Below are 22,745 nucleotides of genomic sequence, written 5' to 3'. Positions count from 1 at the left end.
CAATAAACCCAAGCTGCAGGGCTCCTCTGTAGTCCAGCAGTTCAGTAGCACGGTGGAATTGCTGTGCTCAGTAGATTTAATAGCCAACAGAGTTTTACAATCATAACAATGACGTACAGGTCACGGACAAGCTATTACACCCCGAAACAAAGTGGTCGCTGCGTCTGGACATGCTGCCAGTTTGGATCTTAAAGTCCATCTACCCCAAAGTGTCTGCTTGGGAAACCTTGCTGATGCAGAATGACCATCTTGTGTCTTGTTGCTATGCTCACTTTTGCCGTGATGTACGAATAGATGATTTGAAGGTTATATATCACATCTACCACATCCTCGCCTTTTAGTCCCATGGCTAGTTTGATTCCTTTTACACCTTTTCTTGTTCCAGTTTAGTTCATTCAACTCAATGTCATTGATCATTAGCACCTGTTTGTTGTCTGTGTTTAATCACGCACTGGGTTATATGCCTACAAAGTAATCAAGCTTTTATTTGAGAACTGGTCTATTACTTAAAATGTTACTTTATTTAACAAAATGTATTTTCTCTGTAATGATTATATCTTTGGAAAACTTATGGAAATCTAAAACTTGCTCTGTTCTAGTGACACACAAATGCAGGAGACGAAAAAAAAACACCTAAAACACAATTTATACAAAAATATCTAGGGTGCCCAAGGCTTTCTGCAGTACTGTATATCAGTTTACTATCACAATTCTTATTCTGTGAAAGAAACACATGCACAACAGAACTAGAACAACATACAGTATATATGAAGTTCAAATGGCAGGCACGAGATGCTTTACATTCAGCAAATCAGTGATTTATAGGGGTTAGGTATGACATAATTTAGCACAAAAGATGTTTGTCTAAACTAGTTTTTTTTTTAAAAAAGCATGTACCGTAAATTCCAGTGTATAAGCCAAGAATTTGGCCCTAAAATTAAGAGGTCGGCTTAGACAGAGGGTATCAACTTTGGAAAAACAAATACACGGACGACAGGTCCTATTTATTGGCTGATCTTGACTCAAATACAAACGTGTATGAAATCTACACAAAAAAATCTTCAAAACACATTGTTTCTCAATTTACTTGTACACACTAATGTCGCTGGAGTGAATGAGTGATCTCCAGCCATCATCCATTTGTTCCACTGTCGACGCATGAATTCTTTGAATGGTTTGTTTAAACTCACATCTAGTGGCTGGAGCATGGACGTCAAACCACCGGGGATGACTGCAACGTCCGTATTTTCAGCTTTCAATGCTGTTTTTGTCTCACCTGACAAGTGTGCTTTGAACAAGTCCCAGACAAGTAATAACTTTTCCTTCCTGATGTTGAAGCCACACCTCTATAAATCACTTCAAGCAACCCGCTTTGTCCATCCAGCAGCATTCTTGAATGTAAACAACACCACTACGCAGGAATTTTTCTTCCTTTGGGAATGTTTTCCTCTTAAAAATCATCATCAGTGGTAGTTTGGTCCCATTAGCCATACCCGTTACCACGACAGTAAAATGTTGCTTCTTGTGTCCAGTTGTTTTGACAAGGACTGTTTTCTCCCCCTTCTGATTGACAGTGTGGTTACCAGCAAGATCAAAATCGTGTCTTGTCCAGGTTACCAATCAGTGAGAGCAGGTAAGAATGTGCCTTTCGATGCTTGATTACAAACGATTGGAAGGCCGTAGTCTTATTCTCAAGGTCACTCGGCAACTACTAAGCAATCTTTGTTTTTTGTCTCAACACAAGGTTACGACTATTCATAAATCGGGTGCACCAACTTCGCGTAGCTTTGAAATTTTCGCTAACCTCACCGTGTTTTTTGGCCAATTTCAATGCTTGAACTCTAATCATTTCTCTGGTAACAATGTATCCAGACAATCGCTGGTGATTCACCCACTCTAAAATTTTTTCTTCCAGTTCTGGCCACTGGCATGTTTTCCCACGGTTTGCACATTTCATATTTGGCATTACCCTCAGCCTTTCTCCACTATCTCACTTGTTTCTCATTTACACCAAACTTCTTAGCACCTGCAGAATTATTCATTCCTTTAGCAAAATCAACAACCTTCAGCTTGAAGCCAGCATCATATCACATTCATTTTAATCTTTTGTACACGGTGGTCGCAAACTCGATACTGAGTACACGTACTGATCCCACCACCACATTATGTTTTAACGAGATTACGACCAGCACTGAATGGTTTCATGGGGGGGGTTACATTTCAGAGGATTCTTTACCATTGGGAACCTATACCAAAACTTCCCTCCCTGATTTATTTATTAAGATTTTGCTTATATCGCTGTACAATGCGTAGGCCTATTTTCTTAGCAGGTACTGGTTCACAAAATTTCCAGGTTCTGGATCCGGCAAAGCTGAGTACCGTCATGTAAGATCTTGTAATCTTTTCTGGTTAAATCAAAAACCTCTACAAAAGGGGTCGGCTTATACAAAGGTAACATGAAAAAGTCACTTTTTTAACCTTGAAAATGGGTGGTTGGCTTATACACCGGAATTTACAGTATGTGTTTTATTTATACCCAGTTATTAGAGAGGATTTCTAAATTAACTGGTCACAGTTTTGGAAAAAAGGTGAAAAATGTTTACCTGACTGAAATGTGGAGTCTCTTCCACTTGCTGCACCTGTCTTGCTGTTACCTCCCTCTGCAGGTTGATCTTTCTCCTCGGCAGCATCAACAGGACAGTAGCAGATATTGTTTTCCCCATCTGTGAACTGCTCAACCTCACTTCCTGGACTAAGCTTTATATTATTTATCAAATTGACAACCTCTTTACAACCAATTTCATTACACTCAAGTGTGCTTTTTCCATTTAATTCAATGATGGACTCCATTGGCAGTATGTTATTTATGTTTTCACAATCAGCATTGTCAAGAAATTCTTCTGAATCACATGTATTTGTACAGGATGAATCCTTTCCACAGTCAGAATCTTTGGTCAGGTCTACAGACCATCCTTGAGCTCTCCAGTAATTAAACTGTTCATAATATAACCAATATTGTTCAGTGTAAAACTCTTGCCATTCATCTTTCGTATTGGAACAGTTCCATGGTGCAGGCGTGTCTTCTGACCAATCAGAATGTTTTCCCAGCCAATTTCCCCAAACGATACCTTCACCATATAGTCTCCAATACATTTCCCAGTCTGTTTTGGATTCCAGCTCCGAGTCTGTTGCTCCCGCACATGATTTATTTGGGTCATTATATTCTATTTCAAAATTGTTTCGTTTTTCAATCAGTTCCAAGTTAGTGATGTCAGAAACATGATTCAAAATATTGTCTGGCAGTTCCTTACAAACTGTAGGCAGATCTTCAATGTTTTTGCGATTCACCTTTTTCTTTTCGAATCTTTTCTTTGAAAGATTGCAAGTCTTGGAAAATAAAAGGTTACAAATTGTGGATTTGTGACAATATATACGAATGTAAACCTGCAACTTAATATTGTATACTTTGTGCAGTTATTATGAAGTAAAGTCTTTTTTGTTATAGTGCTATTCTCTTGCCTGTGTTCAAAATGGTAGATAAGGTTCTGCCAAAACTGATTACACTTCCAGAGAAGCCAGTTTGATTAGACAATAGACAATAGGTGCAGGAGTAGGCCATTCGGCCCTTCTAGCCAGCACCGCCATTCACTGTGATCATGGCTGATCATACACAATCAGTACCCCGTTCCTACCCTCTCCCCATATCCCTTGACCCCACTATCTATAAGAGCTCTATCTAACTCTCTCTTGAATGCATCCAGAGACTTGGCCTCCACTGCCTTCTGGGGCAGAGCATTCCACATAACCACCACTCTCTGGGTGAAAAAGTTTTTCTGCATCTCAGTTCTAAATGGCCTACCCCCTTATTCTTAAACTGTGGCCTCTAGTTCTGGACTCACCCATCAGTGGGAAAATGCATCCTGCCTCCAGCGTCTCCAATCCCTTAATAATCTTATATGTCTCAATCAGATCCCCTCTCATCCTTCTAAATTCCAGTGTATACAAGCCCAGTCGCTCCAATCTTTCAACATATGACAGTCCCGCCATTCTGGGAATTAACCTTGTGAACCTACGCTGAACTTCCTCTTATCTTGTTCAGTTACTTAAAGGTAAGCTCTTTTGCAGAAATTTTGTAAACCGCAGGTTTGAGGACAGATTACACAAGTTTGCCTGATAGATAATGTATCAAAAAACCTAAAAAGTTTGCTACTAAATAAAATTCCTAAAACCTGCCTGTAAGCTTTCACCATAATTTTAATATTTGAGATTAAAAACCAAAATAATAAATGTACTTCAAAACTAAAATTTTGTTACCACTTGCAAACATTTTCATACAAACCTATGACATGAATAAAGCAGTTTTTCTTACCATTGGTTGCCAATGATTTGATGAACTACCGAACTGCAAGGGTAGCCCCATATTTGCCATCAATTCTGACTCACTATCCAATTCATTTTCTTCTTGCACCTCTGAGGCATTAACATTGGATTCATCATCAATATGTGACTCTTCACACTTTTCCACAAAATCTAGACATCAATTAACAGATGTATTTATTACATATCATTCCATAAAATATTGAAACAGTGCAATAATAAAAACATAATTAGTCTCTATTTAGTGTTCCGAAGTGTGTATGCTTATTTTCAGCTTTGCAAATACCAGAGGCTCAAAGTCAGTGGCTGAGAATTAGCATTTTAGATATTCAAAAATAAATCAACCAATTAATGCAAACAAAAATCACAGTATATTTAATTAACTTTTTATTATAGGGACTGCAGATATTCATTGATTTTATAAAACATCAGGTGCTTTGGAGATATCACATAAGGAAGATTGACTAAAAATCTTTCCATCTTATACCTTACTACCACAATTAATGGGTGCAAAATAAGCACACTAGGTCTGTGTTAAGAAGAAAAATCCAATACGAAGATGTGTTAAGCTGGAGATCATGCAAGTGGACAGAACACAAGTAATTTCAGACACATGGGAAATTTTCAGTTGGGTATTATTGGGCTGAAGTGGTAATGTCAGTATTCATTGGTGGCTAAAGCGATTTTTTTTTAAAATCATGCAGACTCATTGAAGTGATGCATGTATAAAATGTTTAAAACAAAGGTGGCTTGAAAAAAATGTTTTTAAAACATTTCAAATAAGTCATTGACAGTTTGCAAATAATTAAAACACCTTTTGGATTATACCTCATGATTGGGACCAATAGTTACAGATAATAACAGTGGCATTCCAGAGGGCTTGACCAATAGGCAAAAACCCTTAAAGAACAATTGAGTATTATTTAAGAAATGATAAAATCAGCATATAGCAAGACCAACAAGGGGCAGATTTAAACTTTGTGTCAAATAATGTCAGGTAGGATTAATTGATAGTAAAAATCACAATTAAGTATACCTAACATGATCATGAATAAAAACGGACAAGAAATTAGCAATTGGCTCGAAACATCAACTGTACTTTTTCCATAGATGCTGCCTGGTCTGCTGAGTTCCTCCAGCACTTTGTATGTGTTGCTTGGATTTCCAGCATCTGCAGAGTCTCTCGTTAGCAATTGGGCCTATTTTTATTGATTTCGTAACATCTGATGAAAGAAAAATCAGCCTTGCTAGAGTTGGAAACACTCACAGGTAGAATGGTAAAAATTCAGAGGAAATATATTCACTGAAAGAAAAATGGTAGGACTGCCCAAATGGGGCAATTGCATGGACTGTCCTCTCTGTAAAATGAGGACTTTGCAGGTTCACAATATGAGGCATCTCCCTTTTATTAAGGGGGTAAAAGTTAAACTTGCATACTTCCTTTTTTCTTTTTTCCTTAAAAAGGGTTTGACATAGTATTTCCAGTAACCCTCAAAAGCATTTTGTAACAGAGAGAGAAAAAAATATAAAATAAAAAAGGTTATAAATGTGGTCCCAAATTCATCAAGCCACTTATACAGATCTATTGTCTAACAATTGAAAGACAGTTGGGGTACTACTGGAAGCATCCTAGAGATGGTACAAGATGACTACCACGGCACAAGTATGGAGAGATTACTGTCTAAGTAATTTGATTAATTTTTCAAAAGGTAACAAGTAGGACAATAAGAAAGTTTTTGATAATCTCAGTATAGAACTTGGCAAGGCATCTGACAAGGCTTATTTGGCAGATCAAATTAAATGCTCATGATAAACTGAATCCAAAGTTTGCACACTGGAAAGAAGCCAAGGGTAACAATCAATGGAATGCTGTGTAGAAATTAGTTCTGTGGTGCCCAATGCTATAACTCTTGTTTTAAAATCAGTTAATGCAAGAGTCATGATCAAACCAAACAAAAAGATTGCAGATGCTGGAAATCAGAAATAAAAACAGAAAATGCTAGAATTAATCAGCAAGTGAGACCGCAAATTTTATTTCATTTGAATAATAATTTTAAAAAGCCTTTATGAACTAGAACTTCAGCATGTGGTTGAGAGACAGAAAGCTGCAGAGCACATCAAGTTATCACTGGCTTCCCTAACTGGGCAGGAAAGGGACAATGGTTTTAATTTACTATGAGATTACCACCTATGAGAAACCATTTGGGCAGGCTAACATTGAAAGGAACTAATAATAAATGACAAAGTGCAGAAGTTTACATGCACAGATAATTTATGGGTAGGAAAACATTACCTTCAAGTCTTTTACTAGTTTTTTTTAACTACCAATTGCTAAATCAGATCACCAGCTCATTTTAAAAAGGGCAAATAGAGCTATAGTCACACACATGCATAGTCCATGCCAACCAAAATGCCCCATCAACGCCAGCATGTAGCTCAAATACATGTATAGTTGCCCCTCAAGCTCCTCTTACCTTTGCCCTCTAGTTCTTTGTACCCTGACTTTGGGGGGGGGGGGGGGGTTTAAAGAAAAAGAGTGCATTCACCCTGTTTATGCTCCTCATTATTTATATACAGTGGATTCCAGTTCATTGGGCCAATAGGTCTTTGGGTCAGCCATGTTTTTGAAACAATTTTTAAAGAACAAAGACTAATCAGGATAGTCAGAATTCCCTTCATTCTTTTGGTACACTATATGCTTAACTGGGACAGGAGATTGTTGTCGAACAGTTTCTTACTAGCAATAGTCACTTGCACTTACGTGGCCATTGGACATTGCACTGTGCTTAGAGTGAACAGTTTTTAAATAACATCTGTCATATTTGTGTTATGTTATCCGTTTAAAAAGCAGTGACTTTTGATCATTTTGTTTATTTTGACAAAAAAAATTCAGACCCTAGTCAAGGGGCCACAAAAAGATTTGACACTAGCCAAAAAAAATTGCCCTTCGCTTGCACTGATTTTGTTCATTTACAGTTAATCAAAATGGCAGCTTACACTGTATGAATTCTTCTGTTGATGCTTATAACTAAATACACAGTTTTATAGTACTGTAGTAGTTTTGGTAGTGTTTTGATTTGTTCTGTATCTCATTTAAATACATAATTTGTTACTCAGTTATACAATAGTTTGTCTTTTTCTATCTTTTTAACTATTTCTATGAAACTTGGACTAATTAGGCAAAGCAGCTTAATTAGGCCAAAATGCGCTGTTCCTGATGTGTCCCAATTAACTATCTCTAATAAAATCACGTAATTAGAGTCTCCAACGCTCAAAGGAATAAGGTTCCAGCCTATCCAACCTCTCCCTAAATTCAGCCCCTCAAGTCCCTGCAACATCCTTGTAAATTGTTTCTGCACTTCTTCCAGTTTAGCAACGTGTTTCCTATAGCAAGGTAACCAAATTGGAGACAAGTGTGTCCCCTCCAGCATCCTGTACACCTGCACCATGACCTCCCAACTTTAATACTCAATGCCTGACTAATGTAGGCTAGCATGCCAAAAGCCTTCTTTACCATTTGCCAACTTGTGAATCCACTGTTTGTGAACCTTGTGCTTATACTGGAATGCCCTGATCTACAACACTCCCCTTCAGCTCTGCCATACACTGTGCAAGTCCTATCTGGATTTAGCTTTCCAAAATACAACACCTCACCCTTAAACCAAATTAAACTTAATTTGCCATCTCTTGGCCCACTTACTCAGTTGATCAAGATCCCACTGTAATTTTTGATAACCTTCATTGTCCACAAGCCCATTGATTTGACTGTCATCTGCAAACTTATTAATCATGCCTTGTACATTTTTATTAAAATTACTGCTATAGATGACATCCAACAATAGGCCCAGCATGACCCCCAAGTCACGGGACTCTCGTCTGAGAAACAACCTTCTACCATCACCCACTGCATTGTGCAATCAAGCCTACTGTGTATCCAATTAGCCAAGCACTCCCTGGATTCTATGCAGTCTAAGTTAAAACAATGAAAATTGAATTATCAGGTGAAGATACAATTTCACCAAAAGCAAGCAAATGACCCATCTCATATTGTTAATCATAACAGTTAAAAACTGTTAGTTAATAGCCAAATTTGTACAGCATGAAAATAGGCTCTTCAGCCCAGCTGATCCATACCAACTAAGATGTCTGCTGGAGTTTGTCCCATATCTGCTTTTGACTCCTATCCCCAAATCCTTTCCTATCTATAAACGTGTCCAAACATCTTTTAAATATTACAATTGGACCGACCTTTACGACTTCCTCTGGCAGCTCATTCCATTTACTCACCAAACTCTGTGTGGAAAAACTTGACCCTTAGCTCCTCTTTAAATTGTCCCTTTCTCATCTTCAACACACACCTTCAGTTTTCGACTCCTTTACTGACTAAAAACATCCCTCATGATTTTATAAACCTCAGTGAGGATCTCAAACCTGAAACATTTGAGTTTCTTTTTCCACAGAATGTGGCAGCATTTTCTGTTTCCATGCCTGATAACTTTGTTTAACATCATGCTAACAAAAAGAACATTCCAGAAGTCCTAAAAAGTAACTTGAAAAAGGCACCAAAAACTACTGGGAAAAAAAAAACTAGAGAAATTACATGCAACTTTTATTCTTAAATCAAATATTTAATGATTTACCTCCATTATCTTCATTGGTATTATGTGTTCCTTTTAATCCCATTCGATAAAGTTCTCGATCACTGTAAGAAATTCAAGGCAAGCTAAATGCAGGCATACGTCAAAGCAAGTTTATGGCACATTTTAATTCTAATCTCACTGTTATTGTCTGCAAGCGCATTTCAGATTGGTTTTGTGCGGGTGTCTTCATCATTTCCATCCAAGACCTCGTGCAAGTCCTGAGATTGCTGTCAGCCACTGGAAAGCCAGTTGTACTCAATATAGAACTCCTGGAATTCAATGGTAGGACAATTTTCTGTGCCTGTATCCAGAATTTTCCATTTAAACAAGGGGACACAGGTACTGCCCAACCCATTTATTTCAATGGAGGAGATAGGACATCAATAAAACTAAAGGATTGTTGACTTCAGGAAGCAGGAGGGCAAACATGCCAGTTTACAACGGGGAGAGTTGGTAGGGGAGAGTCAGCAGCTTTAAATTCCTGGGAATTAATGTTTCAAATGACCTGTCCTGGACCAAGCACATACAGTGGCATGCAAATGTTTGGGCACCCCAGGTCAAAATTTTTGTTACTGCAAATAGCTAAGTGAGTAAAAGATGACCTGATTTCCAAAAGGCATGAAGTTAAAGATGACACATTTCTTTAATATTTTAAGATTACTTTTTTATTTCCATCTTTTACAGTTTCAAAATAACAAAAAAATGAAAAGGGCCCGAAGCAAAAGTTTGGGCACCCTGCATGGTCAGTACTTAGTAACACCCCCTTTGGCAAGTATCACAGCTTGTTAACGCTTTCTGTAGCCAGCTAATAGTCTTTCAATTCTTATTTGGGGGATTTTCCGCCATTCTTCCTAGCAAAAGGCTTTAGTTCTATTAGATTCTTGGGCCATCTTGCACACACTGCTCTTTTGAGATCTATACATGAATTTTCGATGATGTTTAGGTCAGGGGACTATGAGGACCATGGCAAAACCTTCAGCTTGTGCCTCTTGAGGTAGTCCATTGTGGATTTTGAGGTGTGCTTAGGATTATTATCCTGTTGTAAAAGCCACCCCCTTTTTATCTTCAGCTTTTTTTTCACAGACGGTGTGATGTTTGCTTCCAGAATTTGCTGATATTTAATTGAATTCATTCTTCCCTCTACCAGTGAAATGTTCCTCATGCCACTGGCTGCAACACGAGCCTAAAGCATGATTGATCCACCCCCGTGCTTAACAGTTGGAGAGGTGTTCTTTTCATGAAATTCTGCACCCTTTTTTCTCCAAACATACCTTTGCTCATTGCGGCCAAGAAGTTCTATTTTAACTTCATTAGTCCACAGGACTTGTTTCCAAAATGCACCAGGCTTACTTAGATGTTCCTTTGCAAACTTCTGACACTGAATTTTGTGGTGAGGACACAGAAAAGGTTTTCTTCTGATGACTCTTCCGTGAAGGTCATATTTTGCAGGTGTCACTGCACAGTAGAGCAGTGCACCACCAGTCCAGAGTCTACTAAATCTTCCTGAAGGTCTTCTGCAGTCAAGTGGGGGTTTTGATTTGCCTTTCTGGCAATCCTGCGAGCAGTTATCTTGGAAAACTTTCTTGGTCTTCCAGACCTCAACTTGACCTCCATCGTTTCTGTTAACTGCTATTTTTTAATTACATTACGAACTGAGGAAATGGCTACCTGAAAATGCTTTGCTATCTTCTTATAGCCTTCTCTTGTTTTGTGGGTATCAGTTATTTTAATTTTCAGAGTGCTAGGCAGCTGCTTAGAGGAGCCCATGGCTGCTGATTTTTGGGACAAGGTTTTGAGGAGTCAGGGTATTTATAAAGCTTTGAAATTTGCATCACCTGGCCTTTCCTAACGATGATTGTGAACAAGCCATAGCCCTTACAAGCTATTTCAGGCCTGAGACCTTGGTAAAAGTTATCTGAGAGCCCAATTCTCTTGAGGTGCCCAAAATTTTGCATGGTGCTCCTTTCTTTTTTTCACTCTAAAATTGTACAAAACAAAATAATACACTAATCTTGCTTACAATGTTGAAAAGAATCTACAATGGCATGCAAAAATTTGGGCACCCCTGGTCAAAATTATCTATCCATAGTAACAGAAATTTTGACAGGGGTGCCCAAACTTTTGCATGCCACTGCAGATGCCATCACTGGGAAAGGTGTGCCAGTGTTGCTTACTTATTTTTGAAGCTTAAGGAAGGTTTAGCACGTCACAAACATCATGACCTGGTACAGCATGCTGGAATGAGCATGAACACAAAAAACATCAGGAATACACGATGGGCACATCCTTCCCCACAATTCGTTTTAACTATATGAGGTACTGTCTCAAGAAGCCAAAATCTATCAAAGATCTCCACCGCCTGGGCAACAGTATCTTTTCACAGCTACCACTGAACAGAAGGCAAAGAAGCACCAAGTTCAAGAACATCTAATTCACTTCAAATCTGCACCACCCTGATTTTACCTGTAAATAAAAACACTACCACCACTTTCCTGGCATCAGTGGAACAGAATTTACCACATAGTGGCAAACAAAACTTGAATAGTCAAAACTGAAGTGATCACATAATGTACAAACTCCATTTCCAGAAAAGTTGGGATATTTTCCAAAGTGCAATAAAAACAAAAATCTGTGATATGTTAATTCACATGAACCTTTATTTAACTGACAAAAGTACAAAGAAAAGATTTTCAATAGCTTTACTGACCAACTTAATTGTATTTTGTAAATAAATGCAAATTTAGAATTTGATGGTTACAACACACTCAACAAAAGTTGGGACAGAGTTTAAATAAGATTGAAAAGTGCACAGAATATTCAAGTAACACCAGTTTGGAAGACTCCACATTAAGCAGGCTAATTGGTAGCAGGTGAGGTATCATGACTGGGTATAAAAGTAACGTCCATCAAAGACTCAGTCTTTGCAAGCAAGGATGGGTCGTGGCTCATCCCTTTGTGCCAAAATTCATGAGAGAATTGTTAGTCAGTTCAAAAGGAACATTTCTCAATGCAAGACTGCAGAGAATTTAGGTCTTTCAACATCTACAGTACATAATATTGTGAAAAGATTCAGAGAATTCAGAGACAACTCAGTGCGTAAAGGGCAAGGTCGGAAACCACTGTTGAATGCGTGTGATCTTCGAGCCCTCAGGCGGCACTGCCTAAGAAACCGTCATGCTACTGTGACAATTATAGCCACCTGGGCTCAGGAGTACTTCAGAAAACCATTGTCACTTAACACAGTCGGTCGCGGCATTCAGAAATGCAACTTGAAACTGTATTACGCAAGGAGGAAGCCACACATCAACTCTATGCAGAAACGCTGGCGAGTTCTCTGGGCCCGAGCTCATCTCAGATGGACCAAAAGACTGTGGAACCATGTGCTGTGGTCAGATGAGTCCACATTTCAGCTAGTTTTTGGAAAAAACGGGCGTCGAGTTTTCCGCGCCAAAGATGAAAACAACCATCCTGATTGTTATCAGCGAAAGGTGCAAAAGCCAGCATCTGTGATGGTATGGGCGTGCATCAGTGCCCATGGCATAGGTGAGTTGCATGTATGTTAAGGTACCATTGACTCTGAGGCGTATATTAGGATTTTAGAGAGACATATGTTGCCATCAAGGCGACGTCTCTTCTTGGGACGTCCATGCTTATTTCAGCAGGACAATGCCAGACCACATTCTGCACGGGTTACAACGCGTGGCTTTGTAGACACAGAGTGCGTGTGCTTGACTGGCCTGCTGCCAGTCCAGATCTATCTCCTATTGAAAATGTATGGTGCATCATGAAGAGGAGAATCAGACAACAGAGACCACGGACTATTGAGCAGCTGAAGTCTTGTATCAAGCAAGAATGGACAAAATTTCCAATTGCAAATCTATTACAATTAGTATCCGCAGTCCCAAAATGATTAAAAAGTGCTATTAAAAGGAAAGGTGATGTAACACAATGGTAAGCATGCCTCTTTCCCAACTTTTGTTGAGTGTGTTGCAGCCACCAAATTCTAAATCTGTGTTTATTTACAAAATACAATTAAGTTGGTCAGTAAAACTATTGAAAATCTTTTCTTTGTACTTTTGTCAGTTAAATAAAGGTTCATGTGAATTAACATATCACAGATTTTTGTTTTTATTGCATTTTGGAAAATATCTCAACTTTTCTGGAAATGGGGTTTGTACATGACACTGAAATTTAAAGATTTTTAGACAAATAGGGCAAACAAAGGCAAATAGAACTAACTCAGGTAGTTAACGATTGCCGTTGATGAGTTGTATAACTGTGATAATGAATTTTATTTTAGAACTCTTCATACCTAGATTTGAAGTAAAGATACACCCGTACCAAAAGAAGTGTAAGGCACTTCTTCCCTCTGCCAGCCTGCAAGTCATCCTTGGGCAAGGTGTAGCACCTGCTTAGCCCCTGCCCCCATCAGGGTCAAGTGAGAGCACATGGTGGATGTTCATAAGAGCAGTTAGTGCACGTCACAAGCGCGTTGCCCAAATCATAAGACAAGGTATTGTATAAATCCAGAAGTTAGCACTTTAATAAGGCATTTTTAAAAAATAAAACCCAGATGAAGGACTGCTTAGAAATACCAAATCAGATCTTGTGATACATGAATCTTAATGACCAACGCCTATAGCAGTCTCAAGTGTTCTTGCACAATGAAGCAATGCCCTAATGGGGGGAGGAGGGGAGACTATGGTAAAAAAATTTAGAAACATGGACGAGCATAGATTAAAGGGATCCATTTACAGAAAGCACTAAAAGCTAGAAGACAGCCTTTAAAAAAAATAAATTATTTATAGAATTATGGTTTTCCCTCAGTGAGGCTAGACTACTTGAAAATCAGTTCTACAAATCATATAACCATATAACAATTACAGCACAGAAACATGTTGGCCCTTCTAGTCTGTGCCGAACGCTTACACTCACCTAGTCCCACTGACCAGCACTCAGCCCATAACCCTCCATTCCTTTCCTGTCCATATACCTATCCAATTTTACTTTAAATGACAATACCGAACCTGCATCTACCACTTCTACTGGAAGCTCGTTCCACACAGCTACCACTCTCTGAGTAAAGAAATTACCCCTCGTATTACCCTTAAAACTTTTGCCACCTAACTCTCAACTCATGTCTTCTTGTTTGAATCTCCCCTACTCTCAATGGAAAAAGCCTATCCACGTCAACTCTATCTATCCCCCTCATAATTTTAAATACCTCTATCAAGTCCACTCTCAACCTTCTACGCTCCAAAGAATAAAGACCTAACTTGTTCAATCTTTCCCTGTAACTTAGGGTGCTGAAACCCAGGTAACATTCTAGTAAATCTTCTCTGTACTGTCTTTATTTTGTTGACATCTTTCCTATAATTCGGTGACCAGAACTGTACACAATACTCCAAATTCGGCCTTACCAATGCCTTGTACAATTTTAACATTACATCCCAACTCCTATACTCAATGCTCTGATTTATAAAGGCCAACATACCAAAAGCATTCTTCACCACCCTATCCACGAGATTCCACCTTCAGGGAACTATGCACCATTATTCCTAGATCACTCTGTTCTACTGCATTCTTCAATGCCCTACCATTTACCATGTATGTCCTATTTGGATTATTCCTACCAAAATGTAGCACCTCACATTTATCAGCATTAAACTCCATCTGCCATCGTTCAGCCCACTCTTCTAATTGGCCTAAATCTCTCTGTAAATTTTGAAAACCTACTTTATTATCCACAACGCCACCTACCTTAGTATCATCTGCATACTTACAAATCAAATTTACCGCCCCATTATCCAGATCATTAATGTATATGACAAACAACACTGGACCCAGTACAGATCCCTGAGGCACAGCACTAGTCACCGGCCTCCAACCTGACAAACAGTTATCCTCTGGCATCTCCCATCTAGCCACTGTTGACTAAACACTGGGACTAAAGTTCCCCTCTACCATGTTGGATCTATTTTACTACTTCAATATTAATACCTAACAATTGAACCTTCCTAACTAAACTTCCGTGCGGAACCTTGTCAAAAGCCTGACTGAAGTCCATATAGACAACATCTATTGCTTTGCCTTCATCAACTTTCCTCCTAACCTCTTCAAAAAAAAAATCATGCTTATCTCAGCAAGCAGTCCGTATACATGGAAAACTTTCTGCACTATTCCCAAAAAGCAATTGCCAAGTCCAATAAAAGCAGAAATGGCTGAAAATCAAACACAAGGAAATCTGCAGATGCTGGAAATTCAAACAACACACACAAAATGCTGGTGGAACACAGCAGGCCAGGCAGCATCTATAAGGAGAAGCACTGTCGACCTTTCAGGCTGAGACCCTTCGACAGGACTAACTAAAAGGAAAGATAGTAAGAGTAGTAGTGGGGGGAGGGGAGATGAGAAATGATGGGAGACCGGAGGGGGTGGGATGAAGCTAAGAGCTGGAAAGGTGATTGGCGAAAGTGATAAAGAGCCGGAGAAGGGAAAGGATCATGGGACGGGAGGCCTCGGGAGAAAGAAAGGTGGGGGGAAGCATCAGAGGGAGATGGAGAACAGGCAGAGTGATGGGCAGAGAGAGAGAAAACAAACAACAAAATATGTCAGGGATGGGGTAAGAAGAGGAGGACGGGCATTAACGAAAGTTAGAGAAATCAATGTTCATGCCATCAGGTTGGAGGCTACCCAGCCGGTATATAAGGTGTTGTTCCTCCAACCTGAGTTTGGATTCATCTTGACAGTAGAGGAGGCCATGGATAGACATATCAGAATGGGAACGGGACGTGGAATTAAAATGTGTGCCCACTGGGAGATCCTGCTTTCTCTGGCGGACCGAGCGTAGGTGTTCAGCGAAACGGTCTCCCAGTCTGCGTCGGGTCTCACCAATATATAAAAACCCACACCGGGAGCACCGGACGCAGTATACCACACCAGCCGACTCACAGGTGAAGTGTCGCCTCACCTGAAATGACCGTCTGGGGCCCTGAATGGTGGTGAGGGAGGAGGTGTAAGGGCAGGTGTAGCACTTGTTCCACTTACAAGAATGTGCCAGGAGGGAGACCGGTGGGAAGGGTTGGGGGTGGGGGCGAGTGGAGAAGTGAGTCGCGTAGGGAGCGATCCCTGCGGAAAGCGGGAGATGTACTTTCTAACGGGTTCCTACTACCAAGCACATAGATACGGAAATACGTGAGAAGATACTGAAATACTTTCCAAAAACTTGTTTAAATTGGAATGCGAGACACTGAAAACTCCGGGCTCTGAATAATCTTTTGGCTATCGAATGCAATCGTTTCTATTTACCTCTGTTTGAACCTCATTTAAATCGAAAAAAAAAGTTATTTTGACACATAAACAATCGTTTTTCTTCCACTCAGCGAAAAATATAACACCCAAAGCCTTTATTCGGATCACTTCTACCATGTCAGAACCCACCACTACACGGTTAATAATCGTGAGCCACAATAACAACAACAGCACCGACTTACTGCACAAAGGCCCTACTGCAAAAACACCGGATCTGCTCTGCTTCAGCGCTGAAGCCTTCCAAGAAGAGGAAGATCTCCGCCACGGTGCTCCAGTTATCGCACATGGTGCATCGCATCTCAACAACAACCTGACAGTGCGCTCCAGTCCGTTCACCTCGCACGGACCATGCTTGCTTCCTGACAGTCGGCGCTAACTTCCGGTGCAGTCCCCTTCTTGTTCCCCCTTCACAACCTTCTTCCGGTGAGTGAGGTCCGTTTGCTCGCCTCACCCCCCCCCCCCCCCAAACGAAGGATTTTTTTTCCCCACCGGAAGCGCTCTGCCACTGGAGTTCCCCCGGTAAAGTGGAGAGTGGCCGTGAGTGCCAAACAGTGGAGGCAACAGCCGCGCAGAATTTGGGCTTTAAGGTAAGGGACGGGTCTCGGAAGTGATTGACTTCTGCTGTGGCGAACGTGATGGTGGAGAAACTCAATGGAGGCACGGAGTGGGAGGGCTGGGTAAATGGTTCAGAGGGCAACAGGTTATTCAGGGCATTTTTTTAAAAATGAGAACTACCTAATCTTTATTTATTCCGCCTCCAGAGCTGGAGGAGGGAAAGGTAGATCCGGCAGCTACTTGAAGCTAGTAAGTATTTACTGCAAATAGAAGCACGAACTATCTAATAGTCGTCATCTCAGTCACTCAGAACAGTCAAAATTGTCAGTGCATTTGTTTCTAGAGGCTGTTCGCAGGTGTGTGTAGTGCTGTTACTTCTATCCGTCTAGTGCAAAGCTTGCATCAAGGGGTGTTAATGTTTAAAAATATATATTGCAATTAAATGCCAAAATGTGCTTAATTCCCTTTATGTATCATGTTATGTATAACTAATAGTGTGCAAAAGTTGGTAAAATTTGTATTTCCTGGTATGTAAATAAAATACATCACATTTACATAGTTTCTTGGTGCCAACTACAACTGCATATTTATCAAAAATAGATATTCTTAAGGTGGGTATATTCTTAAGATTCCTGTTTTTGAAACTTGAAGTATATTGATTTCCATTGAAGAAAGAAATGTACAGTATCTTTCATGAACATTCCATTGTTAGCAAACTCATTTCAATTTTCTTGGTCACACCCACAAAATGCTGGAGGAATGCTGGAGGAAATGCTTCATGTAACATCTGTGGAGAGGAATAAGCACTCGATATTTCAGGCTGGTACCTTTAATCAAGACTGGAAAGGAAGGGTGGAGAAGCTATAAGAAGGTGCCAAAGGGTTATTTGGTGTGATGCTTGTTGGATTAAGACTTCTGGACTTGTATTTTGTATCAATTCATTCAAATTTCCTTCCAGTTTGGAAGAGCAGAACCTGAAAGGCTAATACTCCTGGAAAGAAGGTTGGCCTCTTGTTAAACTTGGGTATAGATGTATTTGATAACCTGTAATATTGTTTCATTATTTGCATCTTTTGTGACTGCCTAAGATTGAGCCACATGGAAGCTGTAACTGAAAATTATAAAAGTCTACTCACAGGAGAGTCTCCTTCAGGGGAGGGAGGGTCCAAGAAGATCCAACAGAATCTCACTCTCAGACAATGTTTTATAATCCTTCAACATAAGGATGACAATAAATCATTAAAGTTCAAAGAGAATTTATTATCAAAGTATGTATACATCACCATATTCTACCCTAAGATTTTTTTTTGTCGCTCACAGTAGAATAAAGAAATACAGTGGAATCAATGAAAAGCTAAATGCAAAGACTGACAAAGGACCAATACTCAGAAGAAGACCGTCTGTGCAAATACAAAATAATAATAAATACCCTCTTGCCCATTAAGCCATTGGTGGTTAGGGCAACAATGAAGGTCCTCCCTCTCTGGCAGTGTTCAGGGATTCTTTCATCATGTCCGAAGTTCAGTTTTTACTACTGTCAGTCATGCAGATCCCGGGTGGAGACTCAGGAATACTGTCACGCACAGATTGATGGTAACAATGAGAAGAGGGCATGTCCCAGATGGTGGAGATCCTTAATAATGGACACCACCTTTTTGAGGCACTGTTCCTTGAAGATGTTCTTAGATACTACGGAAGCTAATATACATGATGGACCTGACTAATTTTGCTATTCTCTGCAGTTTGCTTCAATCTTGTGCAGTAACAATCTTCACAGCCTCCCCCCACCCCCCCCCATATCTGATAGTGATGCAGCCAGTCAGAATGCTCTCCACGTTACAGTATTAGAAATTTTCAAGTCTTGTCCTGAACTGTACATTAAGTGGCAGGGATATGCCTTTAACAATGTGCCAGAACCAGGCACATTGTTCCCTATGTAGTTTCATTGGGGCGGAGAATGTCCCACACCCAATGATTAGTTTCACTAGCCACAAAGTATTAGTTGGAAGTTAAATTGTATCTAGCTTTTACTTCCTGAAGATTGTTTTTCATTCTAATTAACTATAATAATGCTATTCACCACTGTTCACCCTTCAAACAATGATCCCGAAAAGCATTAGATGAATTGGTGGCACCATAATATAAACATATGTTAACACTGCATTTAAAGTCTGTATACTTGACCTTCAGCAACAACAAAAAAAATGCCGTTGCGCCACTCTCTCCTTGCGATAAATCAGCTCAGAACTAGAAATGCACAGCTGTAATAAAATTACAGCATTCGAAAGGGTTGATACTAGTGAAAAGTAAAGAGTGTGAATTGTTACAGTCTTTAGATAATCAAGTGAGGGGGTGGTTGGTTTATACTACAAAGAATAGCTAAATTCAAGGCCAGTCTTGAAGGGAATTGGATAGTTTCTAGATTAGGTGAATAGGCTTGATCAGACAAATACTGTGCTTGTTACTGTGCTGCAGTCCGTGATTATTAAAGTGATAATTTGTAAACATTTGCATGCTTTTTATTAAGATTGCCTTGCAAAAATTTTAACGTTTTATGTAGAAAAATGCATTACAATCAACCCACTAGATCTAGTTTTTGTTGACTTCACTATAAACAACATGCTGATGCTATATCTATCTATATTAAAAGAAAATTAAATTTCTGTGCAAGTGGCCAGTTGATATTGGTGCTTGATGTATAGATCTGGGATTCTGCATTAGTGATTTTAATTTTATGCTGATTAGGTTTTAGGTCATATTTACCATATCTTTAGGTTTTTACAAGCATCCAAATGTAATGATATCAAAATTAAAGTTATTGGTATAGTCCAGTGTTTTCACCCAGAGAGTGGTGGATATGTGAAATGCTCTGCCCCAGAAGGCAGTGGAGGCCAAGTCTCTGGATGCATTCAAAAGAGAATTAGATAGAGCTCTTACAGATAGTGGGGTCAAGGGATATGAGGAGAGGGCAGGAATTGGGTACTGATTGTGTATGATCAGCCATGATCACAGTGAATGGCAGTGCTGGCTAGAAGGGCCGAATGGCCTACTCCTGCACCTACTGTCTGTTTATTATAAAACATAATTTTCCTGTTACTTTACCATCGACTGTATTGTTCCTCTCCATTATTGTCTAAACCTGTGTTGTTGCAAAGACTTTCATTCACTCCAGATGCCCTCGTTCTCATGTATTAAACTTATCCCTCCACTTTTCCACTAAAATTTCTAGTTCTGTGGATTCTAGTATTGTTATATTGTGGCAGTCAACTTTGGGGAAGTTTATACAGTAGTGGTCGCCAACCCATTGATCGCAATCGACTGGTCGATCTTTGAGACTTTCCCAGTAGATCCCAAAAAAAAAGAAAATTGAATACACAGATACTGTTGAGAGATTGTTTCTGGGTTGCGGGGTTTTAGTTCCATTCTTTCTGCCCAGTGCGCATGTGTGTAGCTCCCCCACCACGCACTACAGTGTACTTCAGTGGTCACCAACCACTGGGCCTCAAGGAAATGATACGAGTCAGCTGCACCTTTCCTCATTCCCTGTCACGTCCACTGTTGAACTTGAACGCATGTGAGGTCATCAGTCGCCTAACCGCAGTGATACCCTTGCGCCAGGGATCACTGGTTGGCCCCTCGTGGCCGGCGGGAAGTGCCGTTGCTACTGGCCTGGAGCGCGGACAGATGGGCGCCGCCTCTAAACCTGATTAGCACACCAAATGTTCGTGGGGAACCCGGTGCTAAAATATACGCAGACGACCTAATTTGGACTTAGGGTTCCATAAGTATCAGAGCAGCTACCTCACTGTGAGCTACTGAAAGTCATCCCTTGAGCCAAACTTTTGTCAGCCGATAGATCCTACAAGGGTGGTGGATGTGTGCCCTGTTGCACTCCTCGCTCGGTCGGTTGCTCTCTCCGGACTGCGACCGCCGCGGCCCCAGCACAGGGACAGCCGCACCTGGCTAACCATCTGGCGGCGGGCGGGCAGGAGGTTGTCTAATGAGGCAATGAAGCACTCAAAACTGCTTCGGTACCTTGAGTCCCAGCACCCAGCACTTAAAGACGAACCCGTTGAGTTTCTTCAGTGGAAAAGATGTCAGCAAGCAGGACAGCAGCTAAGTGCTGAGAGCCACGAAAACTAAACTGCGGAATAGACTGGACATAAGGAACCTGCTTCGAGTATCTCTGTATTCCGGTCGTCTTTAACAGCCCTGTTCCATCCTGTCTGTCGGCCGGTCCACAAGAATACTGTCAATATTAAACTGGTCTGTGGTGCAAAAAAAAAGGGTGTTTCTACTTCCGGGTTGTGGGGTTTTACTTCCGGCCTTTTCTGCCCTGGAGTGCATGTGTATAACTAATAGATTTAATAGGTCGATTTTGCCTTTCACTAAGGCTGACGTAGGGGATCTTGGGCTTGAAAAGGTTGGTGACCACTATTATACAGTGAAAGAGGTAAAAACCTGGCAATTCTACATATTTCCTTCTGTTTAATATTAAAGTGTAATTTTGCTTTGCAATATTTAGTTTCTAACCATTCAATCCTTTTTTTTCCTTTCCCTGTAGTTGGCCAAGACATGTTTTAGACCTGGGAAGGTGCATCGTTACCTGCCATAATGATTCCCAAACACACTTCCTGCACTGATGTTTGATATTTGGAATGGCTACTGCTGATGAATCCTACGTGGAAGGACAAAATGGAAGCTTTGTTTCCTACTTGATTACAATAGTGGAAAAATGGACTGGCTTGGAAATCCTGGAAGGCTCCTTGAATTACCTGGATTATCTCCTGTGGGTCTTCACTCCCCTCATTATTGTCTTCATCCTCCCACTGTTTATTATACTATTCCTGTACCTTTCAATTCTTTTTCTACATGTATATAAAAGAAAGAGGGAGTTGAAAGAAGCTTATTCAAATAATGTTTGGGATGGTGCAAGGAAGACTTTGGCAACTCTTTGGGATGGACATGCAACTATCTGGCATGGTAGGCAATTTTAATTCTTTAATGTCAGTTTACTATTTCCCTAACTAAAATTGTGTTGGTGGTGGAAAAATTCTATTGGAAAAAACATGATCTTGCATTAAATTTTTGGTAAACTTTGTTTCAGAGTTACAGTATGTATAATATAATAGGCCATCTTAAGTTTACCAAAATGTTTTATATTAATCTTGCAACTATATTACAGTTGCAAGAAAAAGTTTGTGAACCTTTTACCATACCTGGTTTTCTGCATTAATTACTCATAAAATGTGGTCTGATCTTCATCTAAGTCACAATAATACACAACCACATTTTGTCTAAACTAAACACACAAACAATTGTATTTAATTTTGTCAATATTGAGTACATCATTTAAACACAGTCCAGGTTCAATAAAGTATGTGAACCTCAGGGGTAATGCCTTCTACAAAAGCTATTTGGAGTCAGGTGTTCCAATCAATGAGATGAGATTGGCGGTGTAGGTTGTTGAGGTGCCTTGCCCTATCAGTTTACTAACAGAGCCTGCACTTCTCAAGAAAGATCTGTTTATGTGCACCATGCCTCGATCAAAACAACTTGCAGAAGGCCTTAGATGAAGAATTATAAGAAGCATGAAGTTGGAAAAGGCTACAAAAGCTTTTCTAAAGACCTGAGTGTTCATCAGTCCACAGTAAGAGAAATAGTTTACAAATGGAGGAAACTCTGTACTGTTGCTACTCTCCCTAGGAGTGGGCATCCTGCAAAGATCACATCAAGAGCACAACGTGCAATGCTGAAGGAGGTGAAAAAGAACGTAAGGCCTGCAGAGCTCTTTAAAACTTGCTAAAATCTCTGTTCATGTGTTCAGTATAAGAAAATTACTAAACAAGAATGGTGTTGTTG

The 22,745-nt window shown here is 40.0% G+C and overlaps 2 protein-coding genes across 4 annotated transcripts in view; one reads left to right on the top strand and one right to left on the bottom strand.

Moving 5' to 3' along the window:
* The window catches only part of tgs1 (trimethylguanosine synthase 1), a 53,528-nt gene extending 36,802 nt beyond the window's left edge, over positions 1–16,726 (bottom strand). For both annotated transcript variants that reach the window (XM_059981136.1, XM_059981139.1), the window contains exons 1-4: positions 16,511–16,726; positions 9,018–9,079; positions 4,370–4,530; positions 2,604–3,387 (exon numbers count right to left, since the gene is read on the bottom strand). In XM_059981136.1, the coding sequence (XP_059837119.1) occupies positions 2,604–3,387; positions 4,370–4,530; positions 9,018–9,079; positions 16,511–16,626 (1,123 nt within the window). In that variant the 5' untranslated portion in view covers positions 16,627–16,726. The remainder of the gene's footprint in view (positions 1–2,603; positions 3,388–4,369; positions 4,531–9,017; positions 9,080–16,510) is intronic.
* Positions 16,727–16,793: 67 nt separating this feature from the next.
* The window catches only part of tmem68 (transmembrane protein 68), a 61,008-nt gene continuing 55,056 nt past the window's right edge, over positions 16,794–22,745 (top strand). For both annotated transcript variants that reach the window (XM_059981121.1, XM_059981127.1), the window contains exons 1-2: positions 16,794–16,915; positions 21,448–21,866. In XM_059981121.1, the coding sequence (XP_059837104.1) occupies positions 21,542–21,866 (325 nt within the window). In that variant the 5' untranslated portion in view covers positions 16,794–16,915; positions 21,448–21,541. The remainder of the gene's footprint in view (positions 16,916–21,447; positions 21,867–22,745) is intronic.

Source organism: Hypanus sabinus, chromosome 1 (genome assembly GCF_030144855.1).
Source record: "Hypanus sabinus isolate sHypSab1 chromosome 1, sHypSab1.hap1, whole genome shotgun sequence".
Taxonomy (NCBI): Eukaryota; Metazoa; Chordata; class Chondrichthyes; order Myliobatiformes; family Dasyatidae; genus Hypanus; species Hypanus sabinus.
This window is presented reverse-complemented; position numbering and strand designations above follow the sequence as displayed.